The sequence below is a fragment of the Lipophrys pholis genome, assembly GCF_963383615.2.
Source record: "Lipophrys pholis genome assembly, chromosome: 23".
NCBI classification, from domain to species: domain Eukaryota; kingdom Metazoa; phylum Chordata; class Actinopteri; order Blenniiformes; family Blenniidae; genus Lipophrys; species Lipophrys pholis.
In genome coordinates, this window is record NC_137645.1 from 6,461,388 (window position 1) to 6,484,529 (window position 23,142).

Below are 23,142 nucleotides of genomic sequence, written 5' to 3' on the forward strand. Positions count from 1 at the left end.
TTATTATATAATGTATAACTGGTGTTTAGTGGATGTGCAAGATTAAAGTAAACACATACGTTTTGAGGCGATTCAGTCCAGATTGATGCTTAATTTGGAGTTTCCTCTCACTGTGTTGGAGCAGAGACCAGTCCTGAACACCAGCAGCGCTCCTCCGAGACGCATTCCAAGAAAACCGTCCTTATCAAGACCATCGAGACCCGCGATGGAGAGGTACGGCTTTTATATTCTGCAAAACACACACACAAAAAACAAAAACAGGCAGCCAATATAGAATATTTCATTATGCAACTTCAACTGTGAGCAAATCTTCTTTCTTTTCAGTTTAGTTTTTTTTTTTTTTTCTAACTTGACCTCCAGTAACCTTTTATCCAACCTATTGATTAGTTTAATTCCCCTCATTTGTGAACCTTAACTAATGGGCTGTATCGATTCAGACCGGGTCAGCGAGCACTTTTAGTTCATTCTGCTCCAAAAAAGACAAAGAGCTCCTGATCCGCCTCCTCATCATCACAGTTCTGGGTTATGTCCCCGGTTGACTTGATGTTTGCTCTTCAACGAGGCCTTTGTGATCCAGCCACACGTCACGTCCCACCTCCAGTGGAAAACGTGTTTCACCCACAGCTTCCCAGGAAAACACACGTGTCAGGCGTGTCCCGACAATATGGGAATGTCACTTCGATCTCGAGACTCCTCAAATTCCAGCGCCCCCACTCTCAGTAATCTTACTTTCCCGTCGTAGTCGTCGTTTGACCTTCAAAAGTATAGTTCATCATCAAAATGCAAACACGCTTGACTATTTAACATGTTATCTAACCACGCGGCGGTGTTTTTCTTTCTTCCAGGTGGTCAGCGAGTCCACGCAGCACCAACAGGACGTCATGTAACCAACCTGAAGAAGATAAGAACAAAAACAACAAGAACCCACATCTGCTTTAATCAGAGATGAAGAAAAATACAGGAAAACCAAATAAAACCAAGCAAAGGGATTTTCAAAACTCTTAATTTTGCCCTGTACTTTATTTTTTTAAAAAGTTAACTTAACCTTTTTATTATAAAGGTTTATGTTCGCTCAGTGCAGTTTTATTTCAAGCTTCCATGTATCTACAGGTGAGACATACACCTATATATTTGAAGACATTGGAACAGTTTTGTTTGTAAAAGAAAGACGAGTAGAGTTACTGTTCTGCAAGTTAAATGTCACTGAAAATTTGTCGTTTGTCTGCAGTCAAGCACTTTTGCGTCTCATTCCCTGGTAGGAATCCAACCGAAACGGTTCTTCTTCTGTGGTGTTTTGAAGTGTCATGATGGTGAACTGCAGGCGTTTGGTGGTCAACAGAAACAACATGGAGGAGATGGAAGAGGAGAGAGATAAGAGGGGGGATGGTGGGTTTATGTGAGGTCCTGAAAACTAAGAAAGAAGCAGAAAAGGAGAAGAAGAAGGAACCATTTCAAAAAAGATTCGACGAGACGACTTGGTTGTTTAACAGGCCCGAGGAAAAACATGCTTTAATAATAATTATAGTCAGTTTATAAAAAGCATGGAGTTACTGGCCTACAGTGATGACATTGCACTCTCCTTTACAGTAATAAATAAAAATCTGCAAATAAATACATCCCACTGGAAATAAACAATTAGAGTCCTAAGAAAAGAAATACAATTATCAAATGGTGAAAATAAAAAAAATAATAATAAAAAAGTTGGTAAGTGCTGTGTTTTATGTACAAATTTCACATCGATGCACATGGAGGGGTGGAGGTGCCACGCAGGGGTGAGAGTTCATGCACTTCAGCGTCTCACTGACCAATTTATAAAGTACCAGACACCCCCCACCCACCCACACACACACACACACCTTTCCTTTAAAAAGGTAACGACAGTTATAAAGTGTTCACATTTTTACTTGTTGACCCCCCACCCCCCCAAAAAAAAAAGAAAAATGTTACACAAAGAAAGTCAATGCACATGATGGAAGGAGTTGGTCTAAGTACAAGTCGTTATGGCCACTAGTTGACATGCTTCACTTACCCTGATTAGCCGTATGGACACTGGCACCGCGGCTTCGAGGAGGCACCCAGATTTTTATTTGGACCTTCGCTGCTTTCTGAGCCAGGTTGGATAGTTAACAACCTTTTTGAAATGAGGACTGAAACACAATCAGGGGGTGTTTACTGGCTTCCATTGCGCCAAATCCTACAAGGTGGTCTCTCAACTAACCCATTCCAAATTACTAGTGCAGGGGTCTGCAACCTGTGGCTCTCTGAAACTCTCACAAAGTTATGGCTAAATAAACATTTTTATCTTGTTTTCATTTTATTTATAGTCATTTTCAAAAGGACTTTCCACTCTTTGAAATAGCTAAAATGGGGAAAAATTGCTAAAATCACAAGAAATGTGGGTGAAAAACCCCAGCTGAAACTGTTGAAAGGAAAAATAAATAAAAATGAAAGGGGGGGCCGAAAACTGCTTATAAAGAGCCAGCATTGTTAAAAAAAGTAAAAAAAAAAAAAAAGAAGTTAGAAATACTGAAAAAGAAGGTTGAAACTTCTCAAATCAGGTAAAAAAAATGCTGAAAAAGGCTAAAATCACTCAAATCAGGTTAAAAAACAGCTAAAAATGCAATGCAACAGTTTATCTTCATTTATCAAAACTGTACATGAAACTTTAGAAGCTGTGTTCGTCTCATTTTAAAAGTTAAGCGTGTTTTTGCGGCTTCACTTAAATTTGTTTTGTTGGAAAACGACAACAAAAAAAAATGGCTCTTTTGGTCATGAAGGTTGCAGAGCCCTGTACTAGTGAGATAAAAGGATCGCACAGCATTGGTGAAATTCAACAAATGTGTTTTCCAGCACCAAAAGTCTCAGAAAAAGGTGCCAGTGTCAATATGGCTTCTGTTTATTCAGCTAAAAGTGAATCCTTCACCTGCGTCCAGGCATCTGTGAAGGTAACGAGCCCATTCATCTCCGTCAAACTTTAAAACCCTGCTTGTTGTAGCTCGGCGGTGGCTACCTCCCCTTACCTGAAAGAGCCTCACATTTTATGCAAGAAAAAAACAAAAAAAAAAAAAAAAAGAAGAAGGAAAGAAAAAGCCACTGATGGGACATCTGCCAGTAACCCCCCTCCTGATGCTGTCCGAGGAGGGGCAAGGCACCCGTTGAAACAGAGTCCCGGGCCTTCGGGGAGCAGTTTGACGCTTGAAGGAGTGTTTTTGTCCAGCACCAAGGGTGACGAAGGGTTTCCCCTCTTCAGAAATGACATTGTCTTTCGGTGTTCGTAGTCCGGATGGCACAGAAAGCAAGTAAAGGAGACGGGCCGCTTCCGCAGCGGCGCCTGAAAAAAAAAAACCCTCCGACGAGGACGGCGGTACGAACAGAAGCCTGTGTTAGAACCTGAGGTGGGTTTCCGTGGAAAGTGCGATCCCTGATGTGGATTTGACTTGAGATGGTGACGCAAAGGTCGGGGTTGGGTTTGTCTTGGGGTTGCCATGACAACCCTTGTGTGTGTGTGTGTGTGTGTGTGTGTGTGTGTGTGTGTGTGTGTGTGTGTGTGTGTGTGTGTGTGTGTGTGTGTGTGTGTGTGTGTGTGTGTGTGTGTGTGATCAGTGCATGCATGCATTTGTGCATTTTAAACAAACGTGACGTGATGTCGGCAGGACATCACGAAGCCCAAAATTGATCTGGTAAAGGGTTAAACGTGTTTGCATTATGTGTAACTCCAGCATGTTCTGTATGATTCCCATCAAAAAACCCAGAATTTCTTTTATTTTTTATTTTTTTTGCATTGAAACCCAGCGGCGGTTCGTTCTAGCACAGGCGTGACTGTGGTCGTGCGTCTCCCTGGTTTTAGTGGTGTATTTTGACCTCTGGAAGGTGGCGAGGGACGGACGTCACACCCGTAGCGAGGGTCCCGCCGCCGCAGTGAGGGGCGTCGTGGAGCCGCAGTCGTAGCCCATGTCCACCACGGCGTGCGGACCGCCCACCAGCCGGCCGGGGAACGGCTGCGCTTGCACCTGCCGGTCCCGGAAACTCTGAATGTAGCTCTGGAAGGGAGAGAAAAAGAGAAAGATTAGTCTTGTTATGAAACAACGACCCAAATCGTTGAACAAAATAATGGAATAAAACCCGAAGTGTATTAAATGGTGTATATATAAACAAATAATCTAAACTTTTAGAACTCGTTCTTTCAGTTTTTATCAAATTGAAGCAGGTCAAGTTAAAGTCCAAACTATAAACTGACCTACTTTAGGATGTAAGACAATTATTACAATATTAGGGTAAAAATATTTTGTAATATTAAAAGTTTTTTTAAGTTATGGGCTCAGGCCCTTGTTACATTACCGATCAGTTATTACATTTTATAACAATTGGGGCCGTTGTTACATATCGGGCTCTGGCAGTGCAGTTAAGAGCGAGGCTGCTCACGGGCGAGAGGACGTCCGTGTCGTAGCGGCGGATGGGGTTGGGCTTGCGGCGGTAGGAGGGCTCCGTGTGGAGCTGCTTGGCCTGGTGGGTGGAGCCGGCGGGCTGCTGCTTCTTCTTCTTCTTGTTGCGATAGCGGTCGTCCCGCTGACGGATGCGCATCACCTGCATCCGCCTCTGCTGCCGGCTGATGATGACTGTGGAGGTCAGAGGTCAGAGGTCAGAGGTCAGGGTGTGAAAACATCCAAAACGCAACAGCAAGTTTTTAGGACATTTCACTGTATAATTTTGCACCAGACAATATAATTAAAATGGGCTTCATGTTGAGATTACAGTCATTTTCTGTAATAATTGTATATTTTTGTGAAAATATAGACATTTTCATCAACTTAAAGATTGTAAATTAAAAGGTTATTATGGCAATATTTTACTGGTTCGGCCCAATTAAGATGAAACTATACGAGTTCATATCAAAGAGTCACTGAAACTCAAACGACTCAAACCCAGATTATAATTTACACAGTTTTAGGGTTCAGTTTATTCCCAAACTTATTTTTAATGAGGAATTTTGAACTTCCTTTTGAACCCAGTGACTCTTTAACTGTCTTTATTTACCTTTTAAATGCTACTTTTTTCCTTGTAGCACTCGTTTAAATAAATTATTATTATTATTATTAAGGACTACAGATGTTTCATTATTAAGTAGAAATGAGCTTCAAAATCAACCGGAAAGTATTAACACCATAAACCATTTCATTCTCACTCTTTAACCTATTTCATTATCACATCTTTTGATTGTAAAATGCTTAAATACCTTAAGTCAGTGGCCAAAATGCATTTAGGTAGTTGTAGTTTTATCACATTTTAAAAGGATCATTAACTTAATGTAGCTAATTAGTTTTAATAGGAAAAAATGAAGTAAACGGAACTAATCTGACGCTAGTATTCTTTATCATATCATTATATATTACTACTCCTTGTATATAAATGCATTGCATCAAACAAATACAATGAAGTTTTTGATGAAATAAGTAAAACTTTGTCCATGTTTGCATGAAATGTGTAATAAAAGATTGAAATAAGTACACAAACTAACTTCAATTTCGGTCATCTTGTGTTTTGGCTCTTGGTTTCTCACCCTTGGTGTGGGAGTATCCCTCAGCGGTCACCTTCCACTGGATGATGACGCCCAGCAGGGTGAGGGCGGGCCACATGCCGAGCACCACCCACGTCAGCCAGCACACGGGCTTGGCCGACTCCGCCTTGATCCGCTCGTACATGTACAGCACGAGGGCGAAGAGCTCCACAAAGTAGTCCATCGCCACGGTGATGACCGCCGCCCCGAACACCGCCGTGGACAGCGTGGTGAAGAGACGCTGCCACTGCAGCGTGAGCACGGCGAACAGCATGCCCAGGCCAAGCAGCACGCCCAGCGGCACCCAGACGGAGCGCGGCGGGCTGTCGGTCAGCTCCTCCATGCCCACCAGGGTGGCCACGGCCACCAGCAGGCCCAGCAGCAGGCCCACCATGAAGAGGCCCACGCTGCGGACCAGCATGGTGACCAGGCCGCAGAGCGTCCCGATGCCCAGGCCGATGCCCACCGAGGCCTCCACGCTCAGCTGGGTGTCCAGCACGCGCTCCTTGTAGCAGAGCATGAAGATGACCACCGAGCCGAACATCAGGCCCGTCAGGAACATCACGGCTTTGAAGCAGCGGTAGCCTGGAGGGAGAAAGCAGAAACACGGCTCATTGATTGGTCCGGGAAGAAACCGGAAGTTCATGGTGGTGAGGCTAGTTAGTGACTCTTCCTCACTACTTCTTCGTCACTACTCAACGTCAGCGCGAGAGATATTTTCCAGCTTTTTCTTTCAGCGTCTGCTCCTTCTGATTCGAGTGGTTAGGGTCGTTTGTTTAATACCCAAAATTCACTGCGCTCTACGTCGCCATCGCCTGCTTCATGATTTCAAAGGGACGAGAGTCCGCTTGTTAGATTCGGATCAGAGGTCAGGGGAACGTTCAAACACGCCAAAACGAAACTGACGTATCCAGAAAGTGTTTGAAGGGAACTCTGCTTCGGATCAAACAGGGAAATGTGAACGCGCACTAACGCGCAGAACGATTTCTCGCGCTTTGAACAACATGGAATTACAAATCTCACCGAAGAAGCAGTAGATGATGCCGAAGAGGCAGCACATGGAGCAGACCACCGAGGGCACCACCTTGTAGCGACCGCGGGTGTCCTCGCAGCCGTCCAGCCGCTCCGGGATCTGCTCCTGGTCGGGCTGGGCCAGCAGCGTCTCCAGGGTGGTCGCCATGACGATACGTGGGAGATGAGACGAGGAGGCGCAGGGGGAGGGTGATCAGGTGGGAGGCGAGGGGCAAGGGAGGTTATGGAGCGCTGCCCAGGTGGGAGGTTTTACCTGTGAAGAGACAGACAGCAACACAGTGAGTAGGGAAGGGAGGAAGAAGTGCTGCAGGAGTCATCAGCTGGTGTTGTCACATATCCAGTCTCCCTAAAATTGTCTTTAAATCAATTCATAAAATGTATTCGGAAAATAAAAAAAATCAAACAGAGCTCGTTCTATAACCCAACTTCCTGTCACGAGAGTGCATGACAATGGTGGAGCGTCTACAAACATCCACGCCCCAGAACAAGGCACCCCGATCAAAAATGGCTTTTTTTCCCACCGTTTCTTAGTAATGAGTGTTTTTAAAACGAGGAGAAGCCATAATTTTATAGTAGAAGATCTCAGTTTTGGTAATGTGCAAATAGCTAATGCTTTGTGGGAGACCACATCAATTCTTTTTCCTCTCATATAAAAGGATCTTACTATTTTGGCAGCACGAGTAAACACAGAGCACACTTTGTTGTCTTCTGTGAATGAAACGTGTGTCTGCAAAAAAAGGCCGGTGCAACTCAATCCAATGAGTTAAATCGTGAAAAACCACCGGGGATCATCCAAAGGATCAACATCTCTGCCAGCAAACCGAAGCAACCCTGTTAATAAAGTGGCTTTTCAGATCTGCTGCAGCGATGAGACAGACTTTGTTCAGCGCGCTCACGTACACACACACACACACACACACACACACACAGTTTGGCATCCCCCGATGGCGGAAACGGCAGATAATAATAGCTCGGATAACAGCGGGTGTTCGGGCAATCAAAAACTCTCGCTCTCTCTGTGCCGGATCATGAGGCATTTCAGGGGAACAAGAAGAAGAACACGACCTCGGAGCCAATCCAGAGCCTGAACACACTTTTCTTTTTTTTCTTTTTTTTTTAAAGCTGTCATCTGGCTGTTTACCAGTTAGAAACTCAAATCGGTAACATTTACCATGCAGACCCGTACTCCCTTCATAAGGTAACTGCAGTTTATGACACACATGTGATAAATGCTCATATTATCCTGGATCCATAAGCAATAATAAAAAAAAACAACAACTGTTCAAGTTCAAGTTGGACAATTTTCATTCAAATATCTTTGGAATAAAGCCAATAATGTAATAATTTTAGCTAATAATATAGTGTGATATTTATTAACATTTTCCAATATACTAATAGATATATATATATATACACACACTATACCCCTTAATGTGATATCTTAGCATTACAAAAGTCTGTTCAAAATGTAATAACTGCATTCTAAAGCCCACATGTGACAAACTCTGAAAAGTACAGGTGTAGTACAGTCATGCAGGTTAGTATGAATGAAAGTTCCTCACATATGACTGACAAAGTGATAAGACAACAGCAAGACAAAAACATTAAATGTAAAAGTATAATCATCATTAAAACAGAGTAAATTAAAGAAAGCCAAGTTAAAGCACAAACACTGAACACAGACGAGACAATAAGTCATTAAAAAAGCTGAAACCACCTCAAATGTCCCCATACTTGTGGGTTTTCGGCAAAAATGTAAAAACTCCTCGTCTTCATCCTCCTCGTCTTCGGTCTGCCAGCTGCCTCAGTTCTGTCCTCGACCTCCCCGTCTCTTTTCTTCCTGCCACCTCATCTGTATTCCAGTAAAGACCTCGGGTGAAACGGCTGCTAAATAAATCCGCCTCGACTTTCCCCTTCTTTATTTGCTGCTTTGACTTAAAAAAAAAAAAAAAAAAAAAAAAGTCTCCTCCTCCGGTGTTTGCCGCCTGACGGCAGCCAGAGATCCTGCTTGACCTCGTCTCGTCTCTCACCTGGATTCCCTCGGTCTTCCTTTGTCCTCACTCGTTCTGCTTCACCCCTCATCCCTGCTTGACTCACTAAACCGACCACAACACATCGATAATCCCACAAACTGACACTACTAAATGATGCATACATCGTGTTTCTTATGCAAATATCCAATCCGAACCTAAATAAAAGTAATGATTTCCTCTCCTCTTTCACCTCCTTCCCACGCCTCCTCTATCTATCCCTCCCTCTCTCCCCCCCTTGGGCTGTTTTCCTCCATCTCTGGGCGACTCTCCGTCCGACTGCACAGGGTTTCTGGGTCAGAGGTGCTTATGCAACTCCTGTCTGGGGAACTTCACTCTCATATTCATGAGCTTCTTTTGTGTCCTTTCGGTTGCGTCCTCGCTCCTCTCAGCGCCGTTCTCCTTCACCTCCTTCTCCCGCCGCTCCTTCTGTCTCACCCAGTTCTCACTCTCCAGGTAATTACCTCCCCGGGGGGTCACGGCAGGGTGAGGAAGTAAAACTGAGCCGGGACAACTTTTTTGTATTTAACATATGCAGCTCTTCGGCTTGCGACTGGTGAACTTCCAGAGTTTCAGCTTGATAAACTGGAAAACGCTTCCTCAAACAGTTTAAAACTTCCGAATGACGAGAAAATAGGAAATAGCTGTACTTCAATTTGTATCTCAAATATATTATTTCTCATGATAGTAAGTAGCGGGTTTTTTTGAACAGAGTTGAGATGTTACGGAGGCCCAGCACGGCCGACGCCACAACACAACGGCAAAGAGCCACAAGACAACAATAAAAAGCAACAACAAAACAATAAAAAGCAACAACACAACAGCATTTGTTGCATTTGATTTGTGTCTTTTTATTGTTGCGTCGCGTCAGTGGGCCTTCTGGGCCACCGTAAGAAGTGGGTGTGAGCCCATCCGATGGGAAATAACATGATGTTCATACCGACAATGAGATATAAATAAACAACTACTGTTGGATGTGGATTTATGCCTTTCTTATAAATCCTGTGAATAATGTAGAATTTGTGCAACTTCTAAACAACAACAACACAAAACAAGATTATCTTTTCTCTCGTCAGTCTGAACTGTAATTATTTTGTATTTTTACAGCTTTTTGTAAAGTTAACAGCGAGCTACTGGAGTTTAAATCCCCGGACAGAAAAACATATTTAATGCTCATTAACGCAACTCAAAAAGTGTAAAATAATCCATACGGAGCTTAACGGCAGCGATGAATGTCAGTATTATCACACAGCTTCAAACAATTACAGAGATTATCCGTAGAAGCTTCAAATAAACATTTAAAAACCGTATTGGTGTTAAATATACAATATAATAACTACAACAAAGACTAATTCACTGTCTTCAGTGAATGATTTCTTTTTTTTTTTAAAGAAAAAGAATCCGGACAGACTCTGCTGTGAGCCAGTGTCTGAGACGGAGTCCTCAAATGAACTGCTCACTACAACAACACAAAACTGCAGAGCTATAAAGATGTGACGATAGAAGAGGTGAACCAAGGATTCTGGATGTTTTATGGATAAATTTATGCCGAAACTGTTATGACGTCGAGGTGAAAACATTGTCTTTTTTTTCTGCCTTTTTGTCTTCAAGTAAAGTGAAACTTTTCCACCCAGAATGACCTTACAGCTTATATATGGAGTATAATGCAGCAGATTTAACAAATATAACAGCACTAAACAGGCATGGAGTTCCACACACAAAGCAAAAAAGCAATGGTTTGTTCAGTTAGGATGAATCCAACCTTTCTGACATAAATTACTGGGTTTTTTTTTTTTAAGAGAACTGCAGTGCATTTGCATTTGAATGGAGTCATAATAGAAACAAGTCAGGAGGAAGGAGCCAGTGCATAAAAGTGCAATAAAGCCTCAGCAAGCAATAAAAAAAAAAAAAAAAGACTTTAGACCAATTGTCTTCTCTCAGTGGGTCACACACACACACACACACACACACACACACACACACACACACACACACACACACACACACACACACACACACACACACACACACACACACACACACACACACACACACACACACACACACACACACACACACACACACACACACACACACACACACACACACACACAGAATGAACTGACATACATGTCCTGCCCACGTTTTTATCCCCATTTTTCATCCAAACATGTCATATTAATAATCATCTTTTGGCGGAGGATTAGCAGGTCACTACAGCATGACCCTGAACTCTGTGTGTGTGTGTGTGTGTGTGTGTGTATACACTAAGCCATTCTGTACTGCAGATGAGAACGTGCAGGTTTACTGGTTGCAGACGGGATCATCCTCTTGAAATAAACAGTGAAAAAGTGAAAACAAACGACAGGAGTTTCTTCTTCTGCGGCGACAACACAGCCATTCTCCACCCCTCCCACCACCCCCCTCCACTTCCTGTCTGTTGCCACGACGACGAGAGGATGCTGACAGACAGCCGGTAGTCATTCCCGGTCCAAAGCCTGACCAATAGAGGAGCAGCTTAAACTCCCATAGCAACAGTGTGGGAGCCAATCAATGGGCTTGTCTGTTTACTCTCGATTTGTTCATATACGTATGTGTATGTGTACGTGTGTGTTGCTCACGTTGTGGAGACATAAATCTCTCCACAAAGTCACTGAGTCTGGGCTCGACCTCAGTCTGAGGACAGAGAGCGAGCCACCGCAGCATCAATCATCACACTTCACTCGTCGCAGGGTTGATCACTGCCAGTCAAGTGATGGAAACACAAGCAATTAACACCATTTTCCAGTGGTGATTAACTGGCAGGACATGCACGCACGCTTTCCCCGACATTCCAGGTACAACATATCACGCTCACTTGCCTTTTTAATTCATGCGAATCAAGAGTTGACCGCAGAGTGAGGACACACTGAGCGTTTATGCTGAATGAGGAACAAAAGAGAAGAATCACTTTTGGAAGCATGTCTGATTCTTTACTCTCCCATCACTCCACTTATTTCCTCCAAGCAGGCGTTGAAACGACCACCTATTGGTTTTTCTTTCACCCCAGACGGACCCTGCACAGGCCGTCTCACACACACATTCAGTGCAACTCGGGACACATCGGTTTCCTCCAACTGCAGGTTGAAATCAAAACTGCTGTTTATTCTACCATGTGATTCTTTCAAATATAGCAAAATAAATGAAAACTGGATCTGAATTAATGCAACAAATATTAACTTTGCAATTTCTATGTGGACTGTGATCAATAAGATCAATGAGCCGTGTGACAGGGCCAGCCATCTACTGCTGTCAACAAACAAACAAACACGGAGAAGACAGAGTTTATCTGGGTTTTGAATGTTTGTGCATCAAGTCAGCGGCAGCCAGACACACTGACACAGATGCGCAGTCTGAAAACGAAGCCGCTTCATGAATAAAGAAAACAAGAGTCTATTAATACGCAGAGCGGCCGAGGCCCGAACGCTGCCTGAATCTGGAAACTACAGCTCAGCTCCTTTTAAAGATTGATGCTTTGTGAATTATTTGTTATTGTGTTTTTGCAACAGTTCTGCGGGGGGGGGGGGGGGGGGGGGGGGGGTTAGGGGTGCACCGCCGTTTTCTAATGTTTACTATCAAATTCATAAATCGGGAAGAAGCTAATGTTTGGAAAAACTTATAATTTATTCAGTGAACATTGATCAAATCGTTCTGAATGTAATACAGTATATTTTATAACGAGTCTCATCATGAATTTGGATATTTAACATTTTCTTAAATGCGGATTACAAACATTCCCCCGACCGTATAACAATAATTTTGAATGTTAAATGAAGTGGAAAAGCTATTGATTCATTCAAAACACTTATATTTATGTTTTACATTATATTGGAAGAAAAGTCCACGGAAATTCAGGAGATGGGACAAATTGTGATAGATTGGTATAACCCAGGGATCTGTAACCTGTGGCTCTTTGGCCTCTCTGTCGTGGCTCTATAAACAAAGAAATGGTATCTAAATAAACATTTTAATCTTGTTTTCATTTTCAGAACGATATGTAACTCTTGGCTAAAAGAAAAGCACAATTGAAAACGGGGTAAACGGCTGAAATGATAAGAAATGGATAAAAAAGCTGCTAAAACAACTTTAAAAAAAGCTTTTGTAGCAGAAAAAAAGCTTGAATATGGGGGAAAAACACACACATAACTACTTGAAAACATATTACGTCCTTGTTGGATGTGAAGAAAGAGTCAAAATGGTTAAAACAAAAAATATAAAATTTGTCTAAAATACAAATGAAAGAAGAAATATATTAATTTCTCCATAAATAACTAAAACTCCCATGCAGTTTGCTGCTTTATGGTTTGAAGTGGGATTAAAGTACACAGTTTCTACACACACACACACACGTGTCAGCAGTGTGTGTGTGATTGTATGTTAATCCTCTCCTGGTCGGAGGGTTAGGCAGACGCTCTCTGAATGAATTCGTCCAGTTTCAGCCAATAAGAGGTGGAGAAACCCAGTGACCCTCATCAGCTCGTCGTCTGGAGAGCCATATGTTTACTACGTCTATATGCTGTAGGCTCCTGTCTGCATTAAACTGCTGCTCCACATGCAAACTGGCCCAACTGTCAATGTGTCACGTAACAGATTCCACCAAAATAACAAACAAATTAAGAAACAAACAGCATGTGCCGCAGTCGTGACTGACGCCAAGGACGATGACAAACAGCAGGATGAGTGTTTGTGGGCCTGTTGATGCTCCTTGAAGTTAAAGAAACACGTCAGTCCAACTTCTGGTTAAGATAAAGGAAGAAGCAACTCAAACTGAACTAAATAACATGTGTGGAGCCGCAAAACATGGAAATTCTCTAAAATAAAGAAATTATAGATATTTTTTCTTGATAATTTTTGGGGACAATCCCAGCTATTCTAGTTGTCTTAGCTATATTACTTTATTTAGCCGTTTCTAGACCAGATATTCAATCTTTTTTTAAATTCAGCGACGTACGCAAATATAATAAAAATGTCGGCAAAATGTCTCTTAGCAAATAATGTTCTTAAAACATCATGGAGCCACTCCAGCCATATCCATCTTATCCAAGGGTACTAGATCCTTTTGTAAACATCCCCTTCTTAATCATCTTGTGATTGTTTATTCCAGGTGTAATGCGTGCTGATGCTGCTGAAACTGTGAATTTCCCCACAGAGATGAATAAAGTATCTATCCATCTATCTATCTATGGTGGAGCTGAAGGTTGCACACCCCTGATCTAATTAATGGTGATTATTTTAACCGATTTCTGAAACTAATCCATATATGTGGCCAATTACCTTGCATCCTTCCCACTCACGAACGCCAAACACTTCCCCCGCATGCCAACTTTCTATTTTACACACCGAGTAAACGGCACTCCAGACAAGACCTGCGTGCAGACACACAAAAATGCAGTGAAACGATAAGCTCCACAAAGAGTCCTTTATCGTACTGTTTCCTCTGGTTATCCGCCTCAGTCAAGAACAGCAACGCAACAAAAGACAAAAGATAGTCGCCCTCGGGGAACAATAACGCGCAGCGATTTATTGAATTTAATGATCTGGTAGCATGAGACCCTGAAAGGTAAAAACCAGGAGAGTGAAAATACAGTGAAGGAAGGAGAGAAGGAAAAAAAAAAAAAAAACACGGGTGGCCTTCCCACCATGTTGTGTTACATAACAGACTCGTAATGTATTACTCACTCCACCTCGGGTCCCTTCCAGATTTGCGTTGGCAATCTTTCCCATGATTCAAAGTGGGAAAAACAGACAAACGATGTCTAAACAGGTGGAACATGGGAGGACAAAAAAACAAAAAAACATTGATCCCATTCACAAAAACATTTTATCTGTATAAGTCGGTGAAGATGTAGGTCAAATAACGGCTATTTTTACGATTAATGAATCCCCAGACAGCTTTCTCTATCTTTGAACTACTTTGAAGCTGGAAAATTGATACGCAACAGACAATGTTTAAACATATTGGAAGAGACTTTAATATCCTCTTACTTCCCATAACAAGAATTCCCAGAATTCACACATGGTACTTTATTCCATTAGGTTTGATGAAATTCTCCATTTTATCTTTTAAATGCATCTATAGTAATCTGCATTTGATCATTTCAACTATGTGCTGTGTCATGTGCTGCGGACCTCTTGGTCAGGTATCCCTTGTAAAGCAGATCTTTTTTTTCTCCCCTGTATATGTAAAGGTTAAAAAAAATAAAAAAATAAAAATACGTGCAAAAATTAAAAGAGAAAAATAGTTTTGCGTCCAATGAAATACAGCAACTTCTACAATATAACTGTCCAATCACAGACAAGATCCACCAAACCTCTCAATACTGTCAACATCTGAGTTTAAGCATCACGTGTGTTTACATGAAGATCAAATCAGCTTAAAACACAATAAACTTAAATGACGTAAAAGCCGACACATCCGACTTGCCTCGCATCCGGAGTTTAAACGACGAACCGGCCGAGAGCGCCTCTCCATCCTGTGAAATCTGCCCGTCCGGCCACATGTTCTCATTCAGAGCTCCTCTCCGCTCCTCGCAGACGTCTGAATGCCGGCGCTTCAGTGATGCACACAGAGCCCTTCTCTGTCTCACGGTGTTATTGGCGAGCCGTCCAAGGTAACAGGCTGCTGGGAGAGCTGCCAGAGACACGGCCCGTTCATGACGAGCTGCCAGCGTCCCGCCGAGTGTGTGTGTGTCACACCGCCTCACATGTCAGCTTCCGGGGAGCAGCAGAGAGCAGAGGTGGATGTCGTCAATCGGCCTGCCGATAAACCTGGCAGATCAAGCGCCCGACCCCCGTCCGCACATGTTTATCGATACTGGCTGCTGGAGAAACGTGACCGCGAGCAGGGAGGAGGCAGCATCACATGTGACGGGTGAATAACGCCACGGAACCGCAGCGTGACGAGCGACACGCCCTGCAGCGACCGCCGGACAGTCACAGATGGAAGGTCGGCGTTAAGATGAAGCTTCAGATCATCCATTACTTGACATTTACCCACCAACCCCTGCTCTACCACAGCCACGGCAGAACAACAGTTTCTTCTGGAAATTTACAAACGAGGAGGCACTATTATATCTTTCCGATAAACAAAAGCACAACACATTGCGGATGGATGAGACACTGACTATAGACAGAAAAAAGCTCAAATTGACGTATTTGATAGATCTAAATTGTCCAAAAATGTATGAACACTTAGAGAGAATTGTTCAAATTCACCGTCTTTGTCTTTTTGTTTTAGCATCTACAATGGGAGATGCTTTTGATGTGTACTGATATTGATAAATATTGGCCAAACCAGCAATATGAATGTTTACATGAGCTCCAGTGATGAGATAAAATACATTTCTGAACTGTTGAACCAACAATGTTCACATATTAAAAGACTGAACAGTAAAATCAAGCTGCAAAAACTGAAGTTGCAACAGTTGTCAGTCACTTACTTTCAAATAATAACAACTAAAAAGGTCTCTGACATATCCAAATCCCTCTCCTCAATAAATATCAGTAATTCATCACTAAATGCCAAAACTTCACTCAAACAGAATGATTCACAGAGCAACATTATTACGTGAGCTAAGTATTTTCAGCACGTCACCGCTCGCCCACAACCACCGACGCGACTGGGACCGAATCGGAGCACGACTGGCGGCATGGAGAGGCCGAGGCGTTCTCACACCTCCTCAGACGCTCGCCGAGCGGGTTACATAAGGCTGAGAGTGAATGGGCCTGCTCCACTTTAGAAAATCTGCTCAAGCTGCTGTTTATTGCCTCCGATTGGGCCAAATGTGGAGAATCTGCTGATGGGAGATGTGTGAGCGAGGCGGAGGAGGAGGAGGAGGAGGAGGAGGAAGATACTAAGCTCTTTGTCTATGTTCGACTGTTTTTGCTGCCACAGATTGCCAAGAGGGCAGTTCATGAAGCACGACTGGTAATTTTCAAGAACTCAAGAGACAAAGAAGAACATCTCTTCAAAAGTGGAAACTTTGATTAAAATCATTTGAATAATTGGTGAAACTGTTGATTTTCTTCTGTGTTGCATGTTTGTAGATACAATAAACAAACTGGAAAATCTTATATATATATATATATATATATATATATATAGAAAATGTAAAAATCGAATATATAATATATAGTAAATTATTATTAAATTAAGGTTTGATGTATAAGTGTCAGCAAGCCTTTGAATCAAGATTAAGTGGGTAAGTGGATAACATCAGTCAAATCTATGTTGTAAATAGTCTAGATTTACTGTTAAACTATGAGGATTTAACCAATTATAGTTTTTAACACTGAGAAATTCTTGCCGAAGGTGGGGCTGCTCATTATTGAACATGAAACAAGTCCGCCGTAAATAACGTGCATCCGCATGTCTCTAGGCCGTTTCTCCTCCTTGTCGCCATCAAGTTTGAAATGCCGTCAACTCGACATTAGAGCATCTTCCTCCCACTAACTTCAGCTGATTGTAATGAGTCATACAATAAAACTTTACTGCAGCGACGCTGTAATAATACAGCTGGGGGAACACTGTCCAAACAGGTCTAACCGAGTATGACGGGTAAAAGTAACAGAAAAGTTCCCAAACGTCAAACACATTTTAGTTCGCATACAGTCCAACTTCATGTTGAGTAAAATAGTTCCGTAATAACCCATATATTTTATTTCTAGAGAAAATGACTTCAGTCTCAACATAAAGCCACTTTAGTGCAAAATACAGTAAAATGTCCAGAAATCTCCTGAAGCTGTTGCATTGTACCTATTTACACTATGACAGCAAGGCTTTAAGGTTGGTTGGACGTTTCTGGCTTCCATGGCAGCATCACTGACACCTCAGCTCGGGTCTCAGCCCCTCTTTCTTAGATTGTTGTTGTTTTTCTTTTTTGTCTGGGATGCCATCAGACGTGCAGCGGCATGCCGGTGGGTTTCCACGAACTCAATCTCTTTCCAGGTGACAGGTCGTCGTTACGTAACCGCCGCGCTCCCCACAAGAGAGGCTTCTCCTCTCCTTCACAGCGTCTTTAATCCCGCGGTGCGACCCGTTCAGCTCGCCGTTTCCCCGTCAAACCTCCACGCCGCTAAATCACCTCAATCTATGTTCCCAGAGTTACGAGCTGCTGGGAAAATACACACTCTACCTCATGACTTCTATATTTAGAGGTGCAATGACAGGAAGTCGGCTGCTGAATGTTAATCTGAGGTGAGAGCAGAAGTCGTCCTCCTTTGAGTTCATCTTGAACATGTGCAATATTACAAAAAGAGGAGAATCGAAGTGGACTCGCTCTCCCTGCAGATAGAGCAGACAGAGGTCAGAATGCTTGTAGGCCTCGGATCAAGTATTTATTGTGGCGGCGCTGGATGGAAAAGTCAATTTGATTCAACAGTCAATTAGTTCATGAGTGTCTGTAGAACATGACCGCAAAAAAAAAGATAAAAACTAGAGCGAGCGCTCGGTAGAGTCGCATACCTTCACCAACGTCACTTCTGTTTGTGAAACCGAGTTAGCATTGCTAGCTCATATGGTTGCTAACGAGCCTGTCAGGTAGCGACGTCACTGTGCGGAACACTAAACCGGGGCACACAGATAAACAGATGACACATAAGGTATTCATAACTTTTGTTCCCCAAGAAAACCACCGGAATCAGATCAGCATCTTTGATCTCCCATGATCCTCTCTGCTCGCCTTCACACGCCAGCTTCAATAACAAGTGTGATCACAGCGAGGTGACGAGGGGTCGATAACGCTCGCCAGGCTTCAGACGACGGGAGCGGTGGCCTTCGGCCAATTTGCTTCCAGCTCCACCGCTTAGATGAATGAATGGATGAATGAATGAATGAATGAATGGCTGGCGGGGCACAGAGCAGAAGAATCTGCTGAATTCAGACCTCGGCGCTCGCAGCCAGCTGCGGCCGGGGATGGCAAGCCAGGCCAGAGCGGATGATTTTCAGGTTATGTCAATTCATATCATCAAATCAGTGGAAAATGCATTTTTCAGCACGTTGAAATTGCGTGAGAATAGAGCAACAGGTGGTGTTTTGTTTTCCTCAGACTGCCTGTTAGCACCTGCTGGATCCCACATCAGGCCCTCGGCGGCCTGCCGGCCTCAGCTCACCGTCAGAGTCTGTACTCTCATTAGTCGGTGCAGCGATTATCTCTGCAGGAGCCTGAAACACCTCCGAGGAAACAGCTTTCTGCTTTTCCCTTCACGTAAATATGACTGTTTGTGTTTTCTGAACAACAGCTGGTGAACTGGGCGGGACTGAGCTGGAGATGTCGACCCGCGAGCGGATCCGAAATGACGCGTTGTGGCATTTTCCTTCCCCCCGTGGCGGGCCGCGGCGCTCCGGCCGCGCCGCCTGACTGCACCGATGAGACATCGAGGTCTGCGGGGCTCCATCACAGCGTCTCACATCCTCTCACGGTTTCATGAATTCAGTCTGCAAAGACTCAAAACACACGTCGGACGCCGTTTTCTCAGAGGGAATGTCTCGGCCTAGGTTTCCCAGGATGCTTTGCAGTGACCTCCAGGGGCCATTTTACAGTCAGGTAAAACAAACAAACAAAAAAAAGATGACAAAGTTATCTGAAATTCAACATGCAATGGATTATTGGTCATTTCAATCAATTTTCACAAAAGAAGAGGAATCTTTTCTTTTTTTAACCTGGCTTATGTATGTTTTAACTGACTTTGTGAGGACAAGGTTACTTCTTTATGATTCACTGACATCCAGAGCCAGTCAGTTACTCCATATCTGCATACTTTAGGGGCCAAAGGAAACACTTGTGAAACTACAAAGCCCATTGAACACTGAAATAAGGACTTATACTCAACCGAGTCATATATTTCTACATTTCACACAACCAACACAAACCCTTCGATCACTTTTCTAGTGGTTTATAGATTTCCCAGTTTAAAAAATCCATCCATTATGTAATACCTCGCGTGTCTCCTTTTTCCAACTCGAAGCATTCACGTGAACATGAGCAGCAGTCGGCTCGGCACCCTCACGTCAACAATGGCCCGTTTTCATTAAAACTTCTAATCCCGCTTGAGCCTTTTGGACACGTTTCATCAAAATTCCACATTAAGCGTTTTTGCCGCCGCTCTCCCACGCTGAAAGACTTCCCCACAACTCCAAATCAAGCTTCAATCACCACTTTTTTAAAAACATTTCTAGGAACACAATGTGGGAAGTGTGGTTGCCTTGTGGAGAAGCTGTTCTGGAGTTTGCATGTTCTCCCTACATGATGGATTTGCGACATGGAATACCCTGCAATGGGTGACCATTGTTAGGATCTCCTGAAGTGGGTGAAGCGGTTTAGAAGATGGACGCAACAGATAAGAAAATGTTTGATATCCATAATTTAACTAACACGAACAATTAGTGAGCAAAATGGTGCCCAGTTAATGTCATTTCACAGAAAAACATCATGATCGAAGCTGAGTTTGAAGTAGTAAACGTCACTTAGAACATACAACTAAGTGTCAGGATGTTAAACTTGATGGTTTTATTTCAGACTCCAGTGAGAATTGATATCAAGCGTCTGGCCAGGACATAAAGAGTCATCACCCTCTCTTGTTGAAGGCATCGTGGAGCCATCCATCTGCCATAATGAGACGCAATTGACTCAAAGCGAATGATCGACCCTGATGCGTCCATCCGGGTCAGACATCACGGAGCAGCATCAGCCAACTGACCTCAATTGAAGCGCAAACACCCACGATCTCCAGAAGAGAAGAGCAACACACCTCAGCACGATGGAGTCGTTTTAAAAAAAAAATCCCCATTAAAAAACATATTTTCCACATAGTTTTGAGAGCAGGTGTGTTTTATTATAGAAACGCAAGAGGCGGACGGTGCGCATCGGTCACTCACCATCATCATCCCCGGCTGCTTGACGCGCCTCGCCCGCACTCAAATGACGGAACAGGGAGCCTCCCGAGCCCGAAACACCGACCATTTCCTGCCTTTTCATCCCCGATCTGTGCGTTATCCCCGGCGGTGTGCGGCTCCCTCTTCCCCCGGCAGGCTGTAGGGCGGCGGATCCACGACCTCACTGCTCATCCATGGTGGAGAAACGAGAGAAACCTGGCCACGAAAACACCCCCCCCCCCCCAAAAAAAACCCCAGGTTACATGTCGAGATAGAAGAAAGCAGAGCTATTTGTGCAAAAGCAGTGCAGACTGTGGTCTAGCTGGATGGATGGATGGAGGATATGCAGCCTCTCACATGAGCGCGGTGCGTCGGGTGAACAAGGTGGCCTCCGCTGCAAAAAATGACGAGTCCCGACTTGTCAAAGCCTGCATCGCTTCACTTCAATGTGCTGTGGGGGGATTAAAAGTGGGGGAATCCTGCAGCGGCTCCTAGAGGACGAGTATTTTAATGCACAAAAAAATGACAAAATACATTTTTTTTAAAAACTAGAGCGTCCACTCCAACTTGCTTTTTACGCACGAAACAGCAGAGTGCGTAATTTTACGCAGCGTAAAACACTGAGTGGATGTTCATTTTTCCTTTAAACTATTATACTTACACCTTTTTGTCGTAATGTATTGTAAGTAATAACATTGACATCTAGTCAATTTTAAAATAAACCCATGCCCATGCAGCTGTAGGGTGTAATCTTTCTTTACAAGTTTTATTAACACATAAAAAACACAAACCAGAGGTCAGATATGTTGAGTGCCACTGATCCGAAAGGCCCTCCCATAACACATGCAAATTGTGCAGACAAAAATGGCTTTAAATACTTTTTCCACGGCTGACGTCGCTCGTAGGCTGCAATCTATTGATTTCTAAATGCAGATGTATTGATTCATATACATTTAGGTCATCTGTCCATCGTTTTTGTTTTAAGATCACATTTCAAATGTTTGTAGTGCATGTGACAACCCAATGTTTGTATAAAAAACACAATTTGTATTGAAAAAAATAGCGAGGGAAGTAACGGTCAAATAAGGAGGGCAAAGTACAATATTTTTTAAATCACATTTTATTGTTTGTATGCACACAGAAAATACTACAGACAGAAACAAAGGCCCGCAACCCATCAGACATCAAGTTATCCATTTAAAAATGTAGAAATGTAAAATATAGTCCACTTAACCAGAAAAGTAATAACAAAATGACTAATAATATTAAGATGAAGTAAAAAAAAACAAAAAAAAAACTAGATTAATAAAAATGGATTTAGTGAAGTAAAATTCAAAAGGATAAAAAACAAAACCCTTCATGAGTAACGGGCAGCCAGTCATCAAAAGGCCATTACACTGTGTCCACATTTGAGTTACAGGGATACATTTTACTTCACTCAGAGAACTGGCTGCCTCTTCAAAGCAGATATTTAAGATCTCCCTGTACCAGAGTGATGCTCGGTAGGAGAGTTTTGGCCCAGTATTGCAGGATACACTTCTGTGCAACTAGGAGTTTTTCCAATCAGGTTATAGTGTGATGTAGAAAGACGCAAGTCAAAGCCTATGAGGAAAACCACAGGGTCCTTCTAAATCTTCTTTTTCAATATCCCAAGTAGTGGAAACACGTCCCCCTTTCCAAGTCGTATTTACTGCATAGAGGTGGCATGGAGTGGTCAATCTCGTTCAGGATAACAGGAGTAATATGCGGCCTGTGAAGTATCTTTTACTGTGTTTCTCTCAACCGGTTACAAGTAGTGATGGACCTGATCAGGCGTATGGATGCGTGCCAATCATCCTCAATGTATCGATTGTTCAAGTCCTTTTCTCATCTATGGGAGATGTACGGTAAATGGTATGGAACCCTCACGCAGGAGTACGAGCAGTGTCCAACTTCCGTGGTTCGACAGTTTTCTTCTGGGGGGGGGCACCCCGAATTCTGTCATGGCGCCTGTTGCCAACCGAAACCAGACTTCTTTAATCAATGTGCGTGACGAAGGCTGTATGTGTGTATGTTGTTATCCAGAGTAGCCGAGTTCTATCTTTTCTGCACAACATCGTACGTCAGGCTGATAGCAGAACTACCTTATCCTGGAATGAACGTTCAGAATGTACTGTTAGAATGAACTGTCAGTCTTTCAGTATCTAAGCACACACATAAGCAGTGATCATAATATTGCTAATATCCTTCACACTTCAGAAGAAATCTCTCAGCATGGCTGTGCGACGTCTGCAGAGGGAGAAGTGATCTGTGAAGACACACAATGTCTCATCTGTATTATATATAAAATGTTGTATGTATCCTGCAGTTGCTGGAAGGGCAGTAAGGTGTTATCTTTTAACATATTGCCAATAACATGAACTCCCTCTGAAAGAGGGACGTGGATGAGCCGACACCTGCAGGAAAGTCAGGATTTGGGGTTTTAGAAGAAAGAATGGACTTCCCATTGCTCCTTCCAAGGTATCTAGCTATATCACAACATATCTTTATGTGATTGTAAATGATAAGATTGTGTTTTAATTCAGGATTGATAGCTTTTGGCCTCACATGTGACGAAGCTCCACGAGGGTGACATG

At 43.1% G+C, this 23,142-nt stretch overlaps 2 protein-coding genes across 5 annotated transcripts in view; one reads left to right on the plus strand and one right to left on the minus strand.

Moving 5' to 3' along the window:
* desmb (desmin b) overlaps nt 1–1,674 on the plus strand; it is an 8,405-nt gene extending 6,731 nt beyond the window's left edge. Inside the window, exons 8-9 of the mRNA XM_080492757.1 lie at nt 125–213; nt 846–1,674. Of these exons, the coding sequence (XP_080348883.1) occupies nt 125–213; nt 846–887 (131 nt within the window). The 3' untranslated portion in view covers nt 888–1,674. The remainder of the gene's footprint in view (nt 1–124; nt 214–845) is intronic.
* Nucleotides 1,675–3,778: 2,104 nt separating this feature from the next.
* tmem198ab (transmembrane protein 198ab) lies at nt 3,779–20,965 on the minus strand. 4 transcript variants are annotated; one of them, XM_080492676.1, is made up of 6 exons: nt 20,885–20,965; nt 20,531–20,743; nt 6,578–6,839; nt 5,558–6,139; nt 4,423–4,616; nt 3,779–4,040 (listed from the first exon to the last, which is right to left on the minus strand). In XM_080492676.1, exons 3-6 carry the CDS (start codon nt 6,732–6,734, stop codon nt 3,888–3,890), a joined length of 1,086 nt encoding a protein of 361 aa, XP_080348802.1. In that variant the 5' UTR covers nt 6,735–6,839; nt 20,531–20,743; nt 20,885–20,965; the 3' UTR covers nt 3,779–3,887. The 4 variants fall into 4 exon arrangements, with proteins under 4 accessions (XP_080348802.1, XP_080348801.1, XP_080348804.1 ...); XM_080492675.1 differs by having other exon boundaries at nt 20,531–20,942; XM_080492678.1 differs by lacking the exons at nt 20,531–20,743; nt 20,885–20,965 and adding an exon at nt 15,080–15,342.
* Nucleotides 20,966–23,142: the final 2,177 nt, after the last annotated feature.

What these genes read in the sequence shown, in the direction of transcription:
- tmem198ab (XM_080492676.1), bottom strand. Translation starts at nt 6,734, where the DNA reads ATGGCGACCACCCTGGAGACGCTGCTGGCCCAGCCCGACCAGGAGCAG. An exon ending in GGGATACTCCCACACCAAGG is followed by an intron (nt 4,617 to 5,557) that starts GTGAGAAACCAA and finishes TGACCTCCACAG; the next exon opens with TCATCATCAGCCGGCAGCAG. An exon ending in ACACGGACGTCCTCTCGCCC is followed by an intron (nt 4,041 to 4,422) that starts GTGAGCAGCCTC and finishes TCTCCCTTCCAG; the next exon opens with AGCTACATTCAGAGTTTCCG.